This window comes from Mesoplodon bidens (genome assembly GCF_964165515.1).
Source record: "Mesoplodon bidens genome assembly, chromosome: 13".
Classification (NCBI taxonomy): domain Eukaryota; kingdom Metazoa; phylum Chordata; class Mammalia; order Artiodactyla; family Ziphiidae; genus Mesoplodon; species Mesoplodon bidens.
The window spans coordinates 38,143,031-38,161,927 of NC_138169.1; the positions used below are offsets into that span (position 1 = coordinate 38,143,031).

The following is an 18,897-nucleotide window of genomic DNA, read 5'->3' on the forward strand; positions in this document are numbered from 1 at the left end:
AAAAAGCTCAAACCAGCAACCCAGTAAGAATCAACAAACTAATTTATGTAAATACCAAATTTAGTTATTACAAAACTTCTAGTGACATGAAAAAACACATACTTTATCAGAGTTTGATTGCCATGTTTAAATTATTTCACTTATTGATATTTCTTTAAACGAAGGATGGACAGATTATTTTAAGCTGAAACCCCAAATAATGACAAGTGACCCATCGTTGTTTTGAGCTTGTGAATCATGACAAGGGCTGTTTTCTTTCTAGCCCATAATCCCTGACTTCAACCCAAGCTCTCAGGAGTGGTGGGTGGGCAGGCTTGAGGCTGAATCTTATTCTACACTCTGTGTCTTCCTGTAATCAAGAGGATAGAAAGCTAAAAGCTCCATTTCCCAGACTTTCTTACAGCTAGAATTCTGAATGTGATTTATTTTGGTTGAGCAGATGCACCTATAAAAGGCAGAGGTGAGATGGAGGGTATGGTAATGCCAGCAGATAGGGAGGCTCATGAAAAGGATTTTTCTGAGGTATTACTGACAGAGACCCCACTGTTCAGACACAAAGTTCCTAAATGGTAAGAGAATGAAACACATCATCTAACGTGGTGTGGAATGCAGCAGGCATGGCAAAGTACCGCAGAGAAACTGCAGTGGTGTGACTTCCTGATCATGACACTATCCTGATGCTTGCCACGTTGGTATACTTTGGGATTGAGTGGTTTCCTGAACTTAGAATAGAAGCAGCTCTCTTGGGGACGTCCCTGGGGGTCCAGTGGTTAAGACTGTGCCTTCTAAGGCAGGTGGCATGGGTTCGATCCCTGGTCAGGGAGCTAAGATCCCATATACCTCACGGCCAAAACACCAAAACATAAAACAGAAGCAATATTGTAACAAATTCAATAAAGATTTTAAAAATAGTCCACATGAAAAAAAAAAAAAAAAGAAGCAGCAGCAGCTCTCTTGGTTGACCTGGTTTTGCAATGTGGCATTTGAAGTCATTCCTTAAAGTTGTCAGTTCTCAACAATTTTATGCTCAAGTTAATATTTTGTTTAAAAAAAAAGTACTCTCTTGCTCAAATAAATAGAATTAACTCTGTTCTCTGAACTTTACTGGACCTTAATATATTAGACCTTAATACATTAGGGTAGTGGTGATGGTTCCAAGGCAGTAGTAAGGACACTGTCCAGAACTGTGAAGGGTCTGAGGCTTCACCCTACTTGCAAGCTACAAGTTAGCCTGCCACAATTTCATGGATCCTGGGTCAGAGCCAAATGACTTTATACTTACAGCACAGCAAGCAGCATGAGCTTCACGTTCTCATCAGTTCCCCTTGACCTCCGAGTCCCACGGGGCAATGCAAAGTGGTCCAGGTGGATGCTGAGCATGCAGTGAGTTTGCATCACAGCTGAGGAGCCCAAAGTTTAGGGTACCTGAATCTTTTATAATGAGCTCAAGCAAATCTGCCCAACTTTTGCCCTGGAGAGAGACACTATCTTTATTATACAACAGCAAACAAACCTGCCTTCCTCTCTATGGAAACACAATGTCTTCCATCACTGTTCACTACACAAATCTCCTTGGCAAAGACAGTGTAGAACAAACAAAGGCTGTCAGAGCTCCTGCTCTCAAGAGACCCATGGAAAATTGTTTCCAAAAGACATTAGCCAACTTTTCATTTCAACTGTAGCACTCCTATTTTAGAGCCCAAACCAGGTTTTATCTTTTAAAAATTCACTTTGGTCATGAAATTTAACAAACATTTGTATGCAGTCAGGGACTAATTTATAGCATGGCTTCCATTTATCTCAGTCATGAGAAAATACCATAGCAGTCATTATTAAAGGTATCCATCCATAAATTACTTTTATTTCTCATTAAATGAGCACAGAGTCATTAGCATATTAATAACAGATATGTTTATTATTACATATCCATCAGTGCGGCTTTTAATACCACTTGAAACATGCATATCATCCTAGAGACGAATCAGTTTTCCAGTGCTTCTTATTTGATAGACATTACTGCAAAGCCATTATAAATTACTGAGGAGGTATTTGGTTAAAAAAATAAACAATAAATCATACTGCCCATATGAATCAACCCTTGCTATTGAACAAGAGTTTAACAGTATTTATCTGGTAATTCCTATGTTAACTGGAAAACATCACAGATGTATTGCCATAATTTTCTTTTATATTGGTGCAACCTTCTACATATTTTGCAGAGTTTTATGAAGTCATTCATTATTTTAGCAGGTAGTTTGATGCAAAGATTGTACTCAACTTATGAAGGTCCACCAAACCTCTAAATATTTTAAATTAAGCCAATTATCAATGAAAAACCCCCAATACACATAACCTTCTGAAAATACGTTTTTTGAAATTTTTATATTTAGTCATGGCAGTAAAATAATTCTCTCAAATTAAGGCACTAAAAGGGCAATGCAACTCCCATCAAAAGTGTTCTAAGAATAATTTACATTTCAAACAGTGCATACATTTCTTATATGTTTGTTAACTTAATGTCTTTATCACTTAAAACCACAAAGAAACATATTATATAATTACAGAAATGATGTACCCCACAAAATGCTTTTAAACTTGGTTCTTTTGTACAGTTAGTTCCTAATGTCTCTAGTAGTAAAATAACTCAATATGGCTTGGCAAAAATGCATAGATTAAATGTAATTTTTTTTTGCCTTCTCCCATTCCCCAATCTACAAACTTGCTGAAACACATACAGTATTTTGTAAAGCATAATGTAAGATATTTATTTTCCATCAAGTCCACCACAGGCAATCAACAGTAAGGCTTTTAAATTCTACAGTGAGGGCACTGAAGTCAAGTGATGTCACTGCTTTCTTAAAATAGTTTTGTATAGTCTTGCAAGAGCATAAAAACTGAAGTTATTAAAAAAAAAACTTTCAGTTGTCTCATTTTGAGATATTTTCTTTACTCCTTCCATGAGCTGATCTTGATAGTGACGGCCATTCCACTTGAAAGTGAAAGTCTCTTCCTCTCACTCCTATGAGGAAAACTGTGTTCTATCATGACTGACAGGCGTTTTCTTAGAAATTCAAAAAGGCAGCACCTTTTTAAAAAAATATATCTAGCTAAGCTTTCCCTCAATTGTACTTGCATTACATAGTAATAATTAATCTAATCTACCTGTAGGCAAACCCGCAATAAAAAACAAAAAACAAAACAAAACAAAAAAACAATCCTCAGTGTGCTTTTGTGCCAAAGCAAGGACAGAATAACAGCAATCTTAACCCTGAAGCCTGTGATATTTGTGTCAAAGGAACAGCCTGTCTGCTCTGCATGGTAAAAGATGCCTGGTTTATCAGGTAGCATCCCACACAATTCCACAAGGCACTAGGTGACATGGTTAACTGTTGAGGGAAAAAAATAAAAAATTTAAGAAATGTACTCAGTTTAAAAATTCAGAAAACAAAAATTGGAAGGAAAGGTACATATACATTATATATAATAGTTAACTAATACACAAAATTTGGAAAACAGGAAAAAGGAAAAACACACTATTATCTCCTTTTTGCTTCTACTTTGTTTCAAACACTTTCCCCCCCACCACAAAGCTACAAAACATTTTAAATATTTTAAATTCAGCTTTTATCCTATATAGGAGAGGGACAATACAAGATTCTACAGAAAGAAGTCCAGAGTGAGGTGATAATGAACTGGAATAGTATGGTAGCTGAGGAATACAGAAGGAGGAATGGATATGAGTCATTTCAAAGAATTAGACTTGGTTATTGATTATATGGAATGAAGAAATGGGATAAATTAAATATGGCTTTAAGCCTGCTTGGAAGACTTGGGTGACATCAGCAGAGACGCAAATCAGTGTTAGGTCTCAGCTTCTAGATTCAAATGTCCCCTTAATATAAGGATTACACTCTAGGGAAAGTTGGTATTTGGTATAGGAGAAAAAACATAGGCTTCAGAAATGGATAAAAGTGGGTTCCAACCTGACTATGCTACTAGTTGGCTGTGTGATCTTGTGCAAGTTGCTTAATTTCTCTGAGCCCCATTTTTCATGTGTTAAATGAGAACTTAATGAGTTATCATAACCACTCCTCAGGAAAGGGTTTATGTCCTGTAATTCCTTGTTTTACCATATAAATATTTTTGAAAAAATTCCATCAAAACGAGTTAAACTACCCTCTCCCAAAAAGAAGAAAAAAAGGATACTTAACTGGGAAGTTTATTTGTTAACACTGATAATATCAAATAATTTTGATTAAAAAAAATCTGCCAACATAGTTAAAAATAAAATGAGCAAAGTTTTACATGAATCTATTAACATTAAAAGGGGGTAAACAACAGTTGTTTAAAACATTAAGGGCTAAATATGTACCATAACCAATGACAATAAAACCCGACATTGAACTAAATAAATATGACATTTATAAACATTCTTAGCTTCTAACAGGAATCAGTTAAACTAATTTGTAAATTCATTTCAAGTCATATATAAATGCCCAGATACAAACGATGCCCTTTATGGGGAAAAGAACAATTGGACTTTGGATTTTAATAGATATTATCCAATCACGTACTCACAGTTAAAAAGGTTAACATTTCAATCCTTACCTAGTTTTTCCAGATGTATTTTTGACCACTTTCCGGAAAGACTGATTTGCAGTGGATCTTGTAGAAAGTGTTCGAGGCGACGCACGAACAAAACCAGATGGTGGATTCTTAGGAATCTTCTTTACTAAATGAGTTACCCATTTTTTTTGTTCATCCTGAGAACATGCTAGTAGCAGCATATCTCTTGCTGATGTTACATCATAACTTACTATTTTAAGAAAAAAGAGCACAATTAAAGTCACATAATACCTAAAAGAGCCTTATCAAATGTTCTTACAATTTAAAAAGATTTACTATGCTTAATTAAGCTTGGACAATATCTTTTCTTCTTAATTCAATTAAGTTGGAAAATTTAAAGAGAAAATATTAGTCTTAAACTAGTAAGAAAAATAAAGTAAAATAAGAAATACGCACGTGGCTCCACCAGTGCCAAAATATTACGTCTTATTATCTCTTTTCAACTTGGTATAGGAAGTGCCATATCTGAAGAAGTTATTTCATTGGGATTTAAGTCTCTAATTTGTTACATGTTATAAAAATAATTTTCATGCCTTACCTTTACATGGAGAAATTAAGTCCTCTTTCTTATCTAAGTGATCTCTGTGGCACTTAACGTGGCACCTTCGACATTCCAGGGCAGGGGGTGGCTTAAAAACATGCCAGAGAGGTTTGGCACAGGCCTCACAGTTGGCGGGAAAGTGGTAGAGGGTAGGAATGAACTCATGACCTTTGTGGTTTTGAAAATTAGTTTTCTCAGCTTGTTGTACTGGTTCCATCTCTACGTCTTTTCTACATTCACCTTCATTTGCGTATAGTATCTACATTTAGGAATGGTAAACAGAAGATTAAAAAAAAGGTCTTAATCTATACATACAAGTTTCAAATGTATAAAAGTATTGGTGCATTTACATTTACTTCACAAATACACTTAGTACTTAGGTAAAGGATCTTCTAAAATTATATTTTCAGATTTTTACCTGGAATATTTTAGGAATTTCTTCAGTTTCAGCTCTGTAGACATCTCCTTGGGTTACAGGACGAACATGAAACAACTTACTAAAATGAAAAGAAATATAATGTAGGCCATTATAAAAACTCATTTATAGCAAAAGACAGATATTTCGTTGAAGAGAATACAGAGGTGGCAAATAAGCATAGGAAATGATTAGTCATTAGAGAAATGCAAATTAAAATCACAGTAAGTATCACTATACTCCTATCAGAATTTTTAAAATAAAAATAGTAATAACACCAAATGCTGGTGATGATGCAGAGAAACTAGATCACTCATACAACTGTGGTAGAAATGTAAAACTGCAGAGTCACTCTGGAAAAGAGTATGGCAATTTCTTACAAATCTATATATATGAAAACCTGTACATGAATGTTCACAGCAGCTTTATTTTTAATAGGCCAAAATTGGAAAAAACTTAAACGAATGGTTAAACAAACTGTGATACAGTCATACGATGGAACACTACTCAACCACAAAAAGAAAAAAAACTACATCTTGGATGGACTTCAAGGGAATTATACTGAGTGAAAGAAGCATATCGAATGTTACATACTATTTGATTCCATTTACATAACATCCTTGAAGTGACAAAATTATACAGATGGAGAACAGATTAGTGGTTGCCAAAGATTAGAGAGGAGTACAGAAAGGGTGCTTCCTATGGCTATAAAAGGGCAATGAAGGATCCCTGTGATGGAACTATTCTATATTTTAACTTGGTGGTGGTCATACAAATCTATACATGTGGTAAAAGCATGCAGGCTGGAAAGGCAGAAGTAAAACTATTATTATTTGAAGATGACATTACTGTATACGTAGAAAAGCCCTGCGGAATCCACACACATACACAAAATCTCTAAAACTAATAAGTGAATAGCAAGATGAAGATTCAAGGTTGATATATATAAATAAAGAGTGTTGAAATAACCAGATATCCACATGAACAAAACAAAACAACCCCCCCCCCCGGAAAAGAATTAACCTCAACCACTACTACTTTTTTTTTTTCTTCTTTTTTGGCGGCGCTGCGAGGCACGTGAGATCTTAGTTCCCCAACAAGGGATCAAACCCGTGCGCCCTGCAGTGGAAGCGCAGAGTCTTAACCACTGAACCACCAGAAGACCCTCAACCACTACTTCTTACCAAACATAGAAAGAAACAAGATCAATCAGAACTTAAAAATAAAACCTAGAAGAAAACATAGAATACCTTCACAATCTTTGGGCAGGCAAAAATGTCTTGGACAGACTACACAAAAGGCAATGACCCTTTTCAAACAGTGATACATTGGTTTCCATTAAAAGACACCATAAAGAAAATGAATTGGCAAACCACAGATTGGGAAATATTTGCACTACATATTCCTGACATAAAAATTTTTTCCCCTTTTTTTTTTTTTTTTTGCGGTACGCGGGCCTCCCACTGTTGTGGCCTCTCCCGTTGCAGGGCACAGGCTCCGGACACGCAGGTTCAGCGGCCATGGCTCACAGGCCCAGCCGCTCCACGGCATGTGGGATCCTCCCGGACCGGGACATGAACCTGCATCCCCTGCATCAGCAGGCGGACTCTCAACCACTGCACCACCAGGGAAGCCCCTGACATAAAATTTGAAGCCAGAACATACACAGAACTTCTGTAAACCAACCTTAAAAAGATAAGCAGCCCAATTAAAAAATGAGCAAAAGACTTGGAGACACTTAAGAGATACAAATGGCCAATAAATACATGGAAAGATTCTTGCCATCATTAGCCATAAGGAAAATATAAACTACAACAAAATAGCATTTCACATCCATTAGAACAGGTAAAAGTCAGACTGACAACACCAAATGTTGGTGAAGACGTGAAGCAACTGAAACTCAAATATTGCTGTTGAGTATAAACAGTATAACCTTTTTTGAGAACTGTTTGGTAGATTTATTTACACAGATTTACTATATGACCCAGGATTCCACTCCTAGGTATTTTACCCATGAGAAATGAAAACTTAAGTCCACAAAAAAGAATGTTCAAAGCAGTCTTATTTAAAATAGCTCTCTTAGAAGCAACCCAAATGCCCATTAACAAAAGGATGGATAAACAAACTGAGATATATTCATTCAATGGAATATTATTCAGCAATAAACAGAACAATCAATACACACAGCAAAACACTATGCCGAGTGAGGGAAGCCAGGCACGAAAGAGTACATACTATAAAATTCGATTAGTATGAAGTTCTAGAATAGGCAAAATTAAATCTCAAGTGATAGAATTCAGATAATATTTTTTTTTCCCCTTGAGGAGGCACAAGCGAGCTTTTTAGGGTGATAGAAATGTTCTTTATCTTGTACTGGGCTTGATTATGCGGGTGCTTACAACTGTCAAAAGTCACTGAACTGAACACTTAAGATGTATGCATTTTATTGTATGAAAATTACATCTCAATAAAAAGGTAAAACAACAACAACAACAAACTCTCATCAACGTAAAAAGTATTTTAGTTGAAACATGTCTTTCTTATTAATGTTTATGTATTATTCCAGTTAAGCTGATTATTTAAATTTTCACAACTAATGCCTTTTTTTAAAATTGAGAAATAAAATATCAGTACTCTCTGGTACTTGCTCAACTTTTTAAACATTTTTAACTATAATCAGCTCCACAATGTTTAATTACAAAGGAATGGCAAAACTTCATTTTAAGTTTATATTTCTCTGTCGCACCCACCACACTTCACTCTGAATTTATGTTATTGCATATATTTTACCTTTCCTGCTACTAGCCTGTTAAGCTCCTCAAATGTGAAACTGTCTTACTCATTTTACACAACCTACAACACCTATGATAATACAGGCAGCAGTGCCTAAGAAATGGTTTTAGAATGAATACAAGGAAAAAACCTAAGCTTATTACAGACCTCTTTGACCTATTATTAAAAAAAGAAAAGATATATTTTATTTCCTTCTTAACAATGACCACATAATCATATACTTTGAGATGTTCTGTGAACATAAAACCAATAAACACTTGAAATTTTTTTTAAAAAATTGTCTTTAGAATACATCGATCAGGTATGCAAAATTTCCCCTCTCATATTTTGATAAAGTAAGATTTAATATAGTTATTATTTAAATTTGTTAAGAAAAAAGTCAATAACGTTTAAGTAACAAAATATAAACTAAATGGTAAGTCTAAAAATAATTGATTATCGTAGGTTAACACTCAACAGTCTTAAAATTCAATAAAAGGCAACTTACTCAATGTCCAATACCATAGATGGATTGGATTGTTCCTTATCTTGTTCATCATTATAGAACAAAATTTTTTTGCTGCTTACCACAACATACTGAAATGAGAAAAAAGAGGGAAGAGATAAGAGCAGTATTAACTTGGTTTAAAGTGATAAGCATACTTGCCATTTATGTCTAGATCATATTGTATTAATCTAAAAACAATGCCAATAATAGGGCAGTTAATACAAATTGTATGCTTTAAAAGTAAAATATGTAACAAAATATCAATTAGAAAAACTGAGGCATATTGTACCTGTTTCTTCCAGCCGTATCTTTTGATATTTCCTCTATTTGGTATTGAAAGCCAACCTTCAATTCTTGATTCTAGAAGAAAAAAATATATAGTATTCAGCCTTAAATTGTCACAAAAGGAAAAGCTATTACAAGTTGTCTGACAGCATGCAGCAACAGGCATTCGAACACAGCTAAATGAATAAGTGCTATAATTTGCTCTTTCATGCTTCAATCACACAAATCAACTTTAATGGCCATACAAATACTGCAGAAAAAAATTCCAAGCCACTTTCCGCATAAAATTAACATTCAGTACTCAATTATAAAAGTATGAAGTAACAACAGTACCCTTAATAGCCAGGCAAGACTGGAATGGATTGCAGCTTAAATGGGATATGATACAGAAGACTTTAAATATCACTTAACATTCATATAAAAGTATTTAGCAAAAAAAAAAAAAAAAAAAGCAGCAAGTGGAACAAATCAGAGCCATGATTTACACAAGAAAGAGCAAGCAAAAGTACACAAGTGTCCTATTACTCACAGAAGGTAAGAATAGAAGATAAATAAATAAGGAATGCAGGCAGAATCAACTAGATATAAAGAATAAGAGACAAGTATTTTATTTGTTTTCTCAGTACAATATTCTGATAAACTTTTTGGTAAAACACCCAAAACAATTTCATTAAGTGTCCAAATTTGGTTGGGAAGGGGTCCCTAATTCTAGTGGTAAGTCCAATTATAATTCTTAGCAAACTAAAAGAGGTATAAATAAAGCCTTTCAAGTTTGTAGTATCAGAATTTAATAAACAGTAAAAGAACACAGAATTCAGTTGGTAAAACTGCTAATGTTTTATCAGTTTGTGCATACCAGAAATTCTTTGACTAATTTGATCAATGCATTTTATAATTATTATTACTATTTAAATATAATTAATGTTTATTAAAAATATCTGGGAGAAAAAGATGATTCCATTTAGAAATGATTATTTTATATCAGGTTAGAGATAAGAACATTTAACTGTTTTTTTAGATCTATTATATTTGAAACACAAAAGAAGGGACAAGTAACCAACTGTAAGGTACAATGCTATAATGTGACATTATACCATGGCTCAAATCATAACATCTACTGTACATTTATTATTTCCCAAGTGCTTTACAAGGAATACCTCATAAATAATCTATAATAGTCCCATGAACATAGGATATTACATTCTTAGGAATATAGGATACGATAGGTTCTACTATCATTCTCCATTTACAAATGAAGAGACTAAGGCTTAGCAAGGTGAACTAACTTGCCCAAGGGTAATCACAGCAATTGTCAAAGCTCTAGGGTTCACTCAGGCAGTCTAATTTCTGAGTTTAAATTCCTAGAGCACAATGATATTCTTTCCTTAAACAAGCTTTGCAGTTAACTAAATCAGGAGTAATGTTCCAACTTCTTCCCTGTACCTAATGCCCTATGTTTTTGTTATTCTCCTTCATCTAAATTGTTGTTTTTGTTAAAGTGGAAGAAATAATAAGAAACTTCAGTTCAAAATGATCCCCTTCTTCTCCCAAGTTTTTTTCTTAGTTGCCGTTATTTAGTTCATCAATAATTAATTTATTCCATCGGACAGTTCCTTGGTAAGTTTTGTGAGAGCAGGAGACAATATACTAACACTTTATTATTGATTGATCGATTGATTGATTGATTGATTGCGGTATGCGGGCCTCTCACTGTTGTGGCCTCTCCCGTTGCGGAGCACAGGCTCCAGACGCACAGGCTCAGCGGCCATGGCTCACGGGCCCAGCCGCTCCGCGGCATGTGGGATCTTCCCGGACTGGGGCACGAACCCATGTCCCCTGCATCAGCAGGCGGACTCTCAACCACTGCGCCACCAGGGAAGCCCCACTTTTTTTTAATATATACTCCAAGGCATCTGACACACAGAGTAGGTACCTGATATACCTTTTTTGCTTATTTTGCAATTCTTTTTTTCTGACTTAGCCAATTAAAGTCACCCTCTATTTAAACAATGGTTGTAATTTAAAAACCAAAGGGCTGCTTTATATTAAATAACATACAGAAGGCTGTTGATCATTCGCAAATATTCTGTCGTAGAAAAGGAAAAAAGTTATTGCTAGGAAAACGTCCCTTCAGTGTGCCAAAGTCCATTTAATACCAGTAATTCCTCACTAAAAATAAAAGATGTGAAAGCCACTGAAATCTTGACATTTATACAAAATTGTGTATGCCAAAATATTCCTCCCTCCAAGTTATTTCTCTATGAGAATAAATGCCAAAAATATTTATGCTTTCTGGCTCTAGGTCTGAAATATATTTTCAATGAATTGTTGTATGTTGAAGACTGTATGACTGAATGTATGTCATTTCAGCGTTCCTATAGAAATTTTACACATCAAAGGCATTTTATGAATTAAATAAGCTCAATTTTATATTTGCTCTAATTTAAATAAAATGAAGAAATTAGGAACTCAAAAAAGATGCTGAAGATATGTGAAGGTTTTTGCCAATTTAAAACAGTAATGTTATAGGAGAGAATCTTAGTCTTTCTTTCTGGTGAATTCCCTTCAGAGAAGCAGGTAAACTAAGCTCAGTGATAAATAAAAAAACTACTTACTTCTGTCTTACATGCAAGTTAATATACCAGTTTTTTTTAAGTATATAAAGACCTCCTTCAAAACTATGACCACTTGTGACCTAAGTGGCAATCTGAAAGTATAATGCTCTAAATTCTATCTTTTACAATACAAGCACAGAAATCAGCTTCTCCAGAGAAATAAAAGAAATGCTGAGGACTTCTAAGTCTATATTATTATCAATAACATACTACTGAAGTACAAAAACAACTTGGTCCCAGGTTTTACATATTTGTAGAGCAATTTTAACTTACAAAAAAATTTAGATGTGCATTACTGCAATATCAGCAATTAACTCCTTTACCCAAATAAGAAAGAGGTTAACTATATGTAAATCAGTATCAAATACAGCCAATTTAAACATCAAAATCAAAGCTAACCACTGAAGACTACCAAAGTGTACTTGATAAACTACATACTGCTTAAGAAATAAAGGTAGAGAATCACTCCAAAATTTTAAAATTATATTCAGAAGTGATATAAAAAAGAAAAAAAAATTAATGCTCAAGAATTCAGATGTACTGATTATTTCCAATCATTGATTAGACTTGGGCAAAGTCAGAAACTCTTATATACTCAAATACTTGGAAACATACCAAGAAATCCACCATATACAGGTTTAAGTTACAAAGTCTGAGATCAAGCTGGATGGAAAGAGAATGATGCAGATAATCCATAAGAGATAATGAATATTAATGGAATGTTGATACCAGTGTTCTTAATGCTTCATCTATTTTTACATTCTTTTCAAATTCTTAGGTCAGTATTTCCAAAAGGAAAGGAAAAAAACAAGGAAGGAGAGCCAGATATCACATTAGTCTTTCTGTCATCTAGGCAACAGGAAAACCTTAACCCTAAAGGGTAACCTTTATATTTACAGTGCTAAGGCCACAACCTGCCACAGAACCAAAAGGAAGATGAAGACATAAGAGAATGAAAGTGATATTAAGAACTTCAAAGGGTTATAAGTCAGAGAAGGATAACCATTTTCTCTAAGGTTTTTAGAATTGGGAAACTTAGAGAGATTTAATCTAGTTAATGACAAGATGCCAGCTGAGAAAATGACAGAGGCTGAACTCTAAATAAACAAGATAATTAAATGAGATTCTTTATATTGAATGATGAAATCTAAGAGAAATAAAGTATATTATCAGTTTATCCACCTACTTAAAAAACCATCTCACTGAGCTAAAAATACGATCAATATTTCAAAAGGCCTTCATTTTAACTATTTAACTATTCTAAGACCTCCCTTTGTAAATCTGTAGTTTAAATTCATTTATCAGTTTTCCAAACTAAGTAAAATTAATCATCACCTTCAAAAAAATCTTTCAGACACTTGAATGATATGTAACTCTCTCAAAATTAGGGATGAATACCGCATCAAGTTTCCGTAGTGTAGTGTTATCATGTTCATTTCACAAGAATGAATACCAAAATTCTTTACAATTCTTCCTAGATATTACCACAAGACCTTAACTTTACTTGCCAGAGATCTAGTAAATGGCAGATTTAGTACATATTTTCAATTTACTAGTAAAATATCTGACACAGAGGTAAAATAACATTGGTAATGATTATCCATTAATCTCTACCTCCAATATGAAAGTCATAGTCTCCAATATGAAAAGGTTCAGCACTACAGAGACCTCTGTGAAGTTCAAACTGAGAACACAGTTAATAGAGAAAGAGATACCCTAATTGGTCTCCCTTTATAGCAATGGAGAATGGCCACCAGAGCCTTTTTGTTTTCCCACTTTGTTTGAACTTTGAAATCCTTAAAAGCAAAATCTCTGAAAATACAAAGCTATTCTAAATATTACATACTCAGAATGGAGCCAGTAGAAAAATTTAAAAATCTCTTTGCTGACTGACTCCTGAGTGGATTTATTAGGTCAGGATTCTGAAATCTAAATGGATATCTCACCTAAGTCTGCCAATCAAACCACCTGATGATGCTTTGAGTTTAGCCTTCCTGAATAAGCCAGGATGAAAGGTAAAACTCATTACCTTTCCCCAACCTCATCTTTCAGTTCAAATCCTCTAGATAGCATTCACCAATAATGAATCAGTCTCTGAAATGCTTAACTTAATACAAAGAAAACCAAGGCATACATAGTAAGACATTATAAACAAAGTTAAAGGGAAATGCGTGGGATAAAGACAAAAACCTCATCAGGATATTTAACCTACACTAGAGAAAGAATTCCTTTAACTAAATAACTCTAGAAATATCTTGGGGTTAATGAAGAGGGAACCTAAACTACAATTTCAGTTCAACAAGTGAAGGAATGTAGACAAACACCCTTAAAAGTCATACTCTTTCTTAACTGATGATTAAGTCATAACTTTAGAAAGATGTTCAAACAACAGCTGAAGCTAGAGATTCTTATTAAATCCAAAGTGATCTTCTGATAAGGATGTGCACCTACAAGAATCTCAAGAGGCAGGAGGTTTCAGAGAGCCAAAAATGGGAATACAGAAGGAATTTCTTGACCACTGGAGTAAGAAATATTTATTCCCTGCCCTTCCCTTTCCAGACACGTCATTTTGGGCTAGCAAAGCCACCAAAGAATGAGGGCAGGGATTACACAGAATACAAATAAGAACTGAATTCACTTCCTACTTTGAGTCCCACTTTCTTTTTTTTTTTTTTTCTTTTTGTGGTATGCGGGCCTCTCACTGTTGTGGCCTCTCCCGTTGCGGAGCACAGGCTCCGGACGCGCAGGCCCAGCGGCCACGGCTCACGGGCCCAGCCGCTCCGCGGCATATGGGATCCTCCCAGACCGGGGCACGAACCCGTATCCCCTGCATCGGCAGGCGGACTCTCAACCACTGCGCCACCAGGGAGGCCCTGAGTCCCACTTTCTTGACCAAGAATGATAATGTAAAATTTTCTAAGTAGTCTATCAAGTTTCTTATATCAAATTCTCAAAAAACAAGTAATATCTGTTAAAACAGATCCCTATTATATCAAATGTGCTGATTCATATCTTTTTATGCATTATTCAGGAAATACATTAAATAAAATCTATTTTCAAGTTTAGGACCATGTAACAAAACTTTCAAGACCTTGAACTAAGAATATGTAGTAGGTCAAATGTGTTGTGTGTGTGTGTATGCCTTTAAAATCTGTAATGGGGCTTCCCTGGTGGCGCAGTGGTTGAGAGTCCGCCTGCCGGTGCAGGGGACGCGGGTTCGTGCCCCGGTTCGGGGGGATCCCGCATGCCGCGGAGCGGCTGGGCCCGTGAGCCATGGCTGCTGAGCCTGCGCGTCCGGAGCCTGTGCTCCACAGCGGGAGAGGCCGCAGCAGTGAGAGGCCCGCGTACCGCCAAAAAAAAAAAAAAAAAAAAATCTGTAATGCATGTTTTAATATATATAACCTATTCATTTCTAAATTGAACCTGAAATATGTGTATTGTTCATCTCTGTTAAAAAGACATAAATGTACTATAACCTATACTACAATGAACCCAAGAATGAGGCTGTGTTTATTTTTCAATTGGCTCTCCACTAGAAAAAAAAAAGGAAAAAGAAGAAAAAGTCTGAAATCCTAGCTACTCGCTTTTGCCTTTACTTGACTCCCTGCCCCCTCTCTGCATCTTCCAATCCCTTTTATCTATTTCTCCAAATTTGAAACTTCAAGTCTGATTAAAGTTTATCACTACAGCATTAGGTGGGCTTCTATATAGAGTTGCTGTGGTTCTGATTATTAAGTATAGTTCTTAGTTTTAGCAAAAAAATACATAAAATACTGAAGAGCAGCTACTCATGAAAACATGTACAATCTTCCTTAAATGGTGAGAGTTGTAGCAGCAGCTTCAACTTTCACCATGGCATTAGGCTGGTTCAATATTGATTCATAAATGTCTTCCAGTTTCTATTTAGTTAGAGAGACTCAGATCTATTTTAATAGCCTAAGACTGCTTATGACTGCTTTTATTCTATAAAATGCACTAGGTATACAAATGTCATCAGACTCTGGCTAACAGAAACATAAATCCCTTCTTAAGAATCCATGGACAAAACAACAAAGAGGTAGAAATCCAAATGAAAGAAATCTACATTAATTTCCATGACGTTTAAGCAAACTTGAATGAAGTAACAGAAAATATTCTTACCTGGTAGGTTTCCATCAGTTTCATCAGCACTAGGAAAACTAGCAACACTTGTAGAATCTGATAGGTCCAAAAGTTTCGCACGCAATTGCTCAATGTCACTCTCTTTGCTAGCCAACTGCATCTGAAGCTCATTCCTATGTGTACATTCTTCTACCAATTGCTATTTTTTAAAAAATACCAAGATAATATAAAGAATCAAGATCAAAATTTCTAACATTAGAAATTATTAGTGGAACTATAAGTAATCTAGAATTGCTAATACTAAAAATTTACTGTAAACTTCATGAATGTTTACTACCACAGATTTTAATACAACTATAAATGTGCAAGTTCTCTTCCTCAGTAATACATTGTTTGGATGCTCCTTTTCTCTTTGCTTTAAATAAGTTTTTTTTTTTAATACAAAGCATCAAAAACCAAAACCAAACACCTGTTAAAACAATAGAAATTGCTTTTATGGCTTCAAACAAAATAATTTAAAAGATATAGAAAGCTTCTCAGGATGGTAAAACCATAAATGATGGAGTCAATGCTTGTATCTAAGTCTGTCTAAGATCAGAGACCATGTTCTCAATTTTGTGCTATTAAGCTAGGAAGCATCAAAAAATTAAGCTTGATATTTTGAAAAGTGAGTCCTTATCAGAGGAAACAAAAAAGCAATAATACTCCAATTCCACTATCCCAACTATAGTCAATATTATATCAGCCATATCTCAATTTCAGTCTGAAGCCAAAGAGGCAAAACCCTTGGTTGTTTCTCTAAAAGTAGTATCTCTAATCAAGCTGATGCTAAGGGGTAAAAATTACGCAAGTCATAGTTAATAGGCAACAGAGTATCCTTCTATTTTTTCAAGATCATGGTTCAAATTAGAGTAACAGTAATCAAATTATGGAGAATATAAACCTAAATATGATTTTTATACTAAAAAAACTAAATGAGATCAGTAGACAATAAGTATATACAGTAATAACAATTTAAAATAATCCTACAAGTGCAACACACAACCTTACCGCTTGCATGTCATTCAGTTCCTTCTGATGTTTCACTACCATCTGGTTGAATTTCTCTCTTTCTTGGTTGAGTTCAAGTTGTAGCTTTCGATTTTCCTTTTCCTTCTTTCTCAAATCCTGTGTATTAGCTTTCTTTCTATCAATTTTAAAGTCTTTCCGATTCATTATTTCTGCCAACTTGTTAACAGCCTATTAAAATATTAAAATGTTATTAATAAGGTTCTTCATTGTAGCTACCCAATTTAAATCTCCACTAAAAATATTTTTTTTTCTTCAAAATCAGGAAGCAGGACTTTTTGTGTATGTGAAAATTAGGAGAACCTAATGAATGTTGGAATATGATAACTGGTAGCACAAGTAACTATTATTGGTTCATCTCATTGTTCAAATGTAAGAACCAGACAGGCTTGCAAAAATCGAGTTATTGTTCAACAATTATTCAGCACTTATTATACTGCATGTAAGCACTCTGATAGGCACTAGATATAAGGACAGAAAATACAATTACGCCCCAAAGGCACCCTAGTCTGGTGGAGGAGCAAGATAAGCAAGCATGACAGTACAGAGTGATACTGCTTCTTTTTTCTCTTAAGTGTCCCTTACTTTTTCTTTTTTCTATTGGATTGTCTTTTTCTTTTTTGCAGATGCTCTTTATATTTAATCTATACATGCTGCAAATATTCTTCCTAGTTTATTTTCTTTCAACTTATGTTCTTTTGGACTTTTTTGTATGTAATAAATGTCAATCTTTTTCCTCATGGTCTCTGTTTTGGTATAAAGGGAAGTAAAATCTCCACTGAAGGATTTTCAACAGGTATTAAGTGCATTTTTGAAAGACTACTCTAGTTGAAGGATTGTTGAGAGGGAGAATAGATTAGTGGTAAGGAGCTATCAAGTAGAAAATATTTATTTTACTGTAAAAATCAACTGAGGTACACAGTACCTTATGAAAAATTTAAACTACTGGATAACTTGGTAAAATGACAAGATACCAAGTTTTAGTGTAAAAAATCTGATCTAGCTGCAAAATACAAAGCAAAATGATACCTCCACCCCTTTTAAGTTTCTTACTCACTCCCCATTCTTCTCTCTTGACTTCAGTCAAGTATGTGGTTTCTCCTCATTAAGTTTTCCTACTGTCAATTGTAGGTTTTCTATACAATCTAAAACAAATTCTTCACTAATCAGGTAACTAGACGAATTAGCTTTCTTAACTCGATTGAAATCCTACTTCCTGAATAAGTCTTCTACATTTAATGAAGAAAGAATATTACATTACTTGTTCTAATGAAAAGCTCGAACCTTATAATCTCAGTTTTAAGAAAAAGGACATGAAGAGCAAATATTAACTTCTGAATATATGATACTCAAATACAAACACATGGAAAAGGCTAAGAGCATGTATACCTGCGTTTTAAGGGTTCGTTCTGTATTGATATTCTTTTCAAAGGCAGCCTTAAGATTATTGATCTCCTCCTCCTTCTTCAGTTTATATTCTGTTAACAAATTATATAAAATGTTATTGCATGGCATTAATTAATTTCTGCCTTGCAAAGTAACAATGAGATACTTTTATAGAAATTTTGTAATGGATTCAAGGTTTATTTTAAGCAATAAAATATTTAATTCTTAATTAATTCTTAGTTAGTTATTAGTAACAATAACTAATTATTCAAATTAGTATATACCCCATAATAACTTTCAGTAACTTCATTCAGATATTTTTCCAGGGCTTCCCTGATGGTGCAGTGGTTAAGAATTGCCTGCCAATGCAGGGGACCCGGGTTCAAGCCCTGGTCTAGGAAGATCCCACATGCTGCGGAGCAACTAAGCCTGTGCTCCACAACTACTGAGCCTGTTAGCCACAACTACTGAAGCCCGCGCGCCTAGAGCCCATGCTCCACAACAAGAGAAGCCACCGCAATGAGAAACCTGCACACCACAGTGAAGAGTAGCCCCCGCTCACTGCAACTAGAGAAAGCCC

At 34.7% G+C, this 18,897-nt stretch overlaps 1 protein-coding gene across 3 annotated transcripts in view; it reads right to left on the bottom strand.

Moving 5' to 3' along the window:
* Positions 1–1,896: 1,896 nt before the first annotated feature.
* Positions 1,897–18,897, bottom strand: part of ROCK1 (Rho associated coiled-coil containing protein kinase 1) — a 148,316-nt gene continuing 131,315 nt past the window's right edge. For all 3 annotated transcript variants that reach the window (XM_081252047.1, XM_081252046.1, XM_081252048.1), the window contains 9 exons: positions 18,321–18,409; positions 16,914–17,102; positions 15,903–16,062; positions 9,152–9,222; positions 8,863–8,951; positions 5,586–5,664; positions 5,165–5,426; positions 4,609–4,816; positions 1,897–3,386 (listed from right to left, as the gene is read on the bottom strand). In XM_081252047.1, the coding sequence (XP_081108173.1) occupies positions 3,383–3,386; positions 4,609–4,816; positions 5,165–5,426; positions 5,586–5,664; positions 8,863–8,951; positions 9,152–9,222; positions 15,903–16,062; positions 16,914–17,102; positions 18,321–18,409 (1,151 nt within the window). In that variant the 3' untranslated portion in view covers positions 1,897–3,382. The remainder of the gene's footprint in view (positions 3,387–4,608; positions 4,817–5,164; positions 5,427–5,585; positions 5,665–8,862; positions 8,952–9,151; positions 9,223–15,902; positions 16,063–16,913; positions 17,103–18,320; positions 18,410–18,897) is intronic.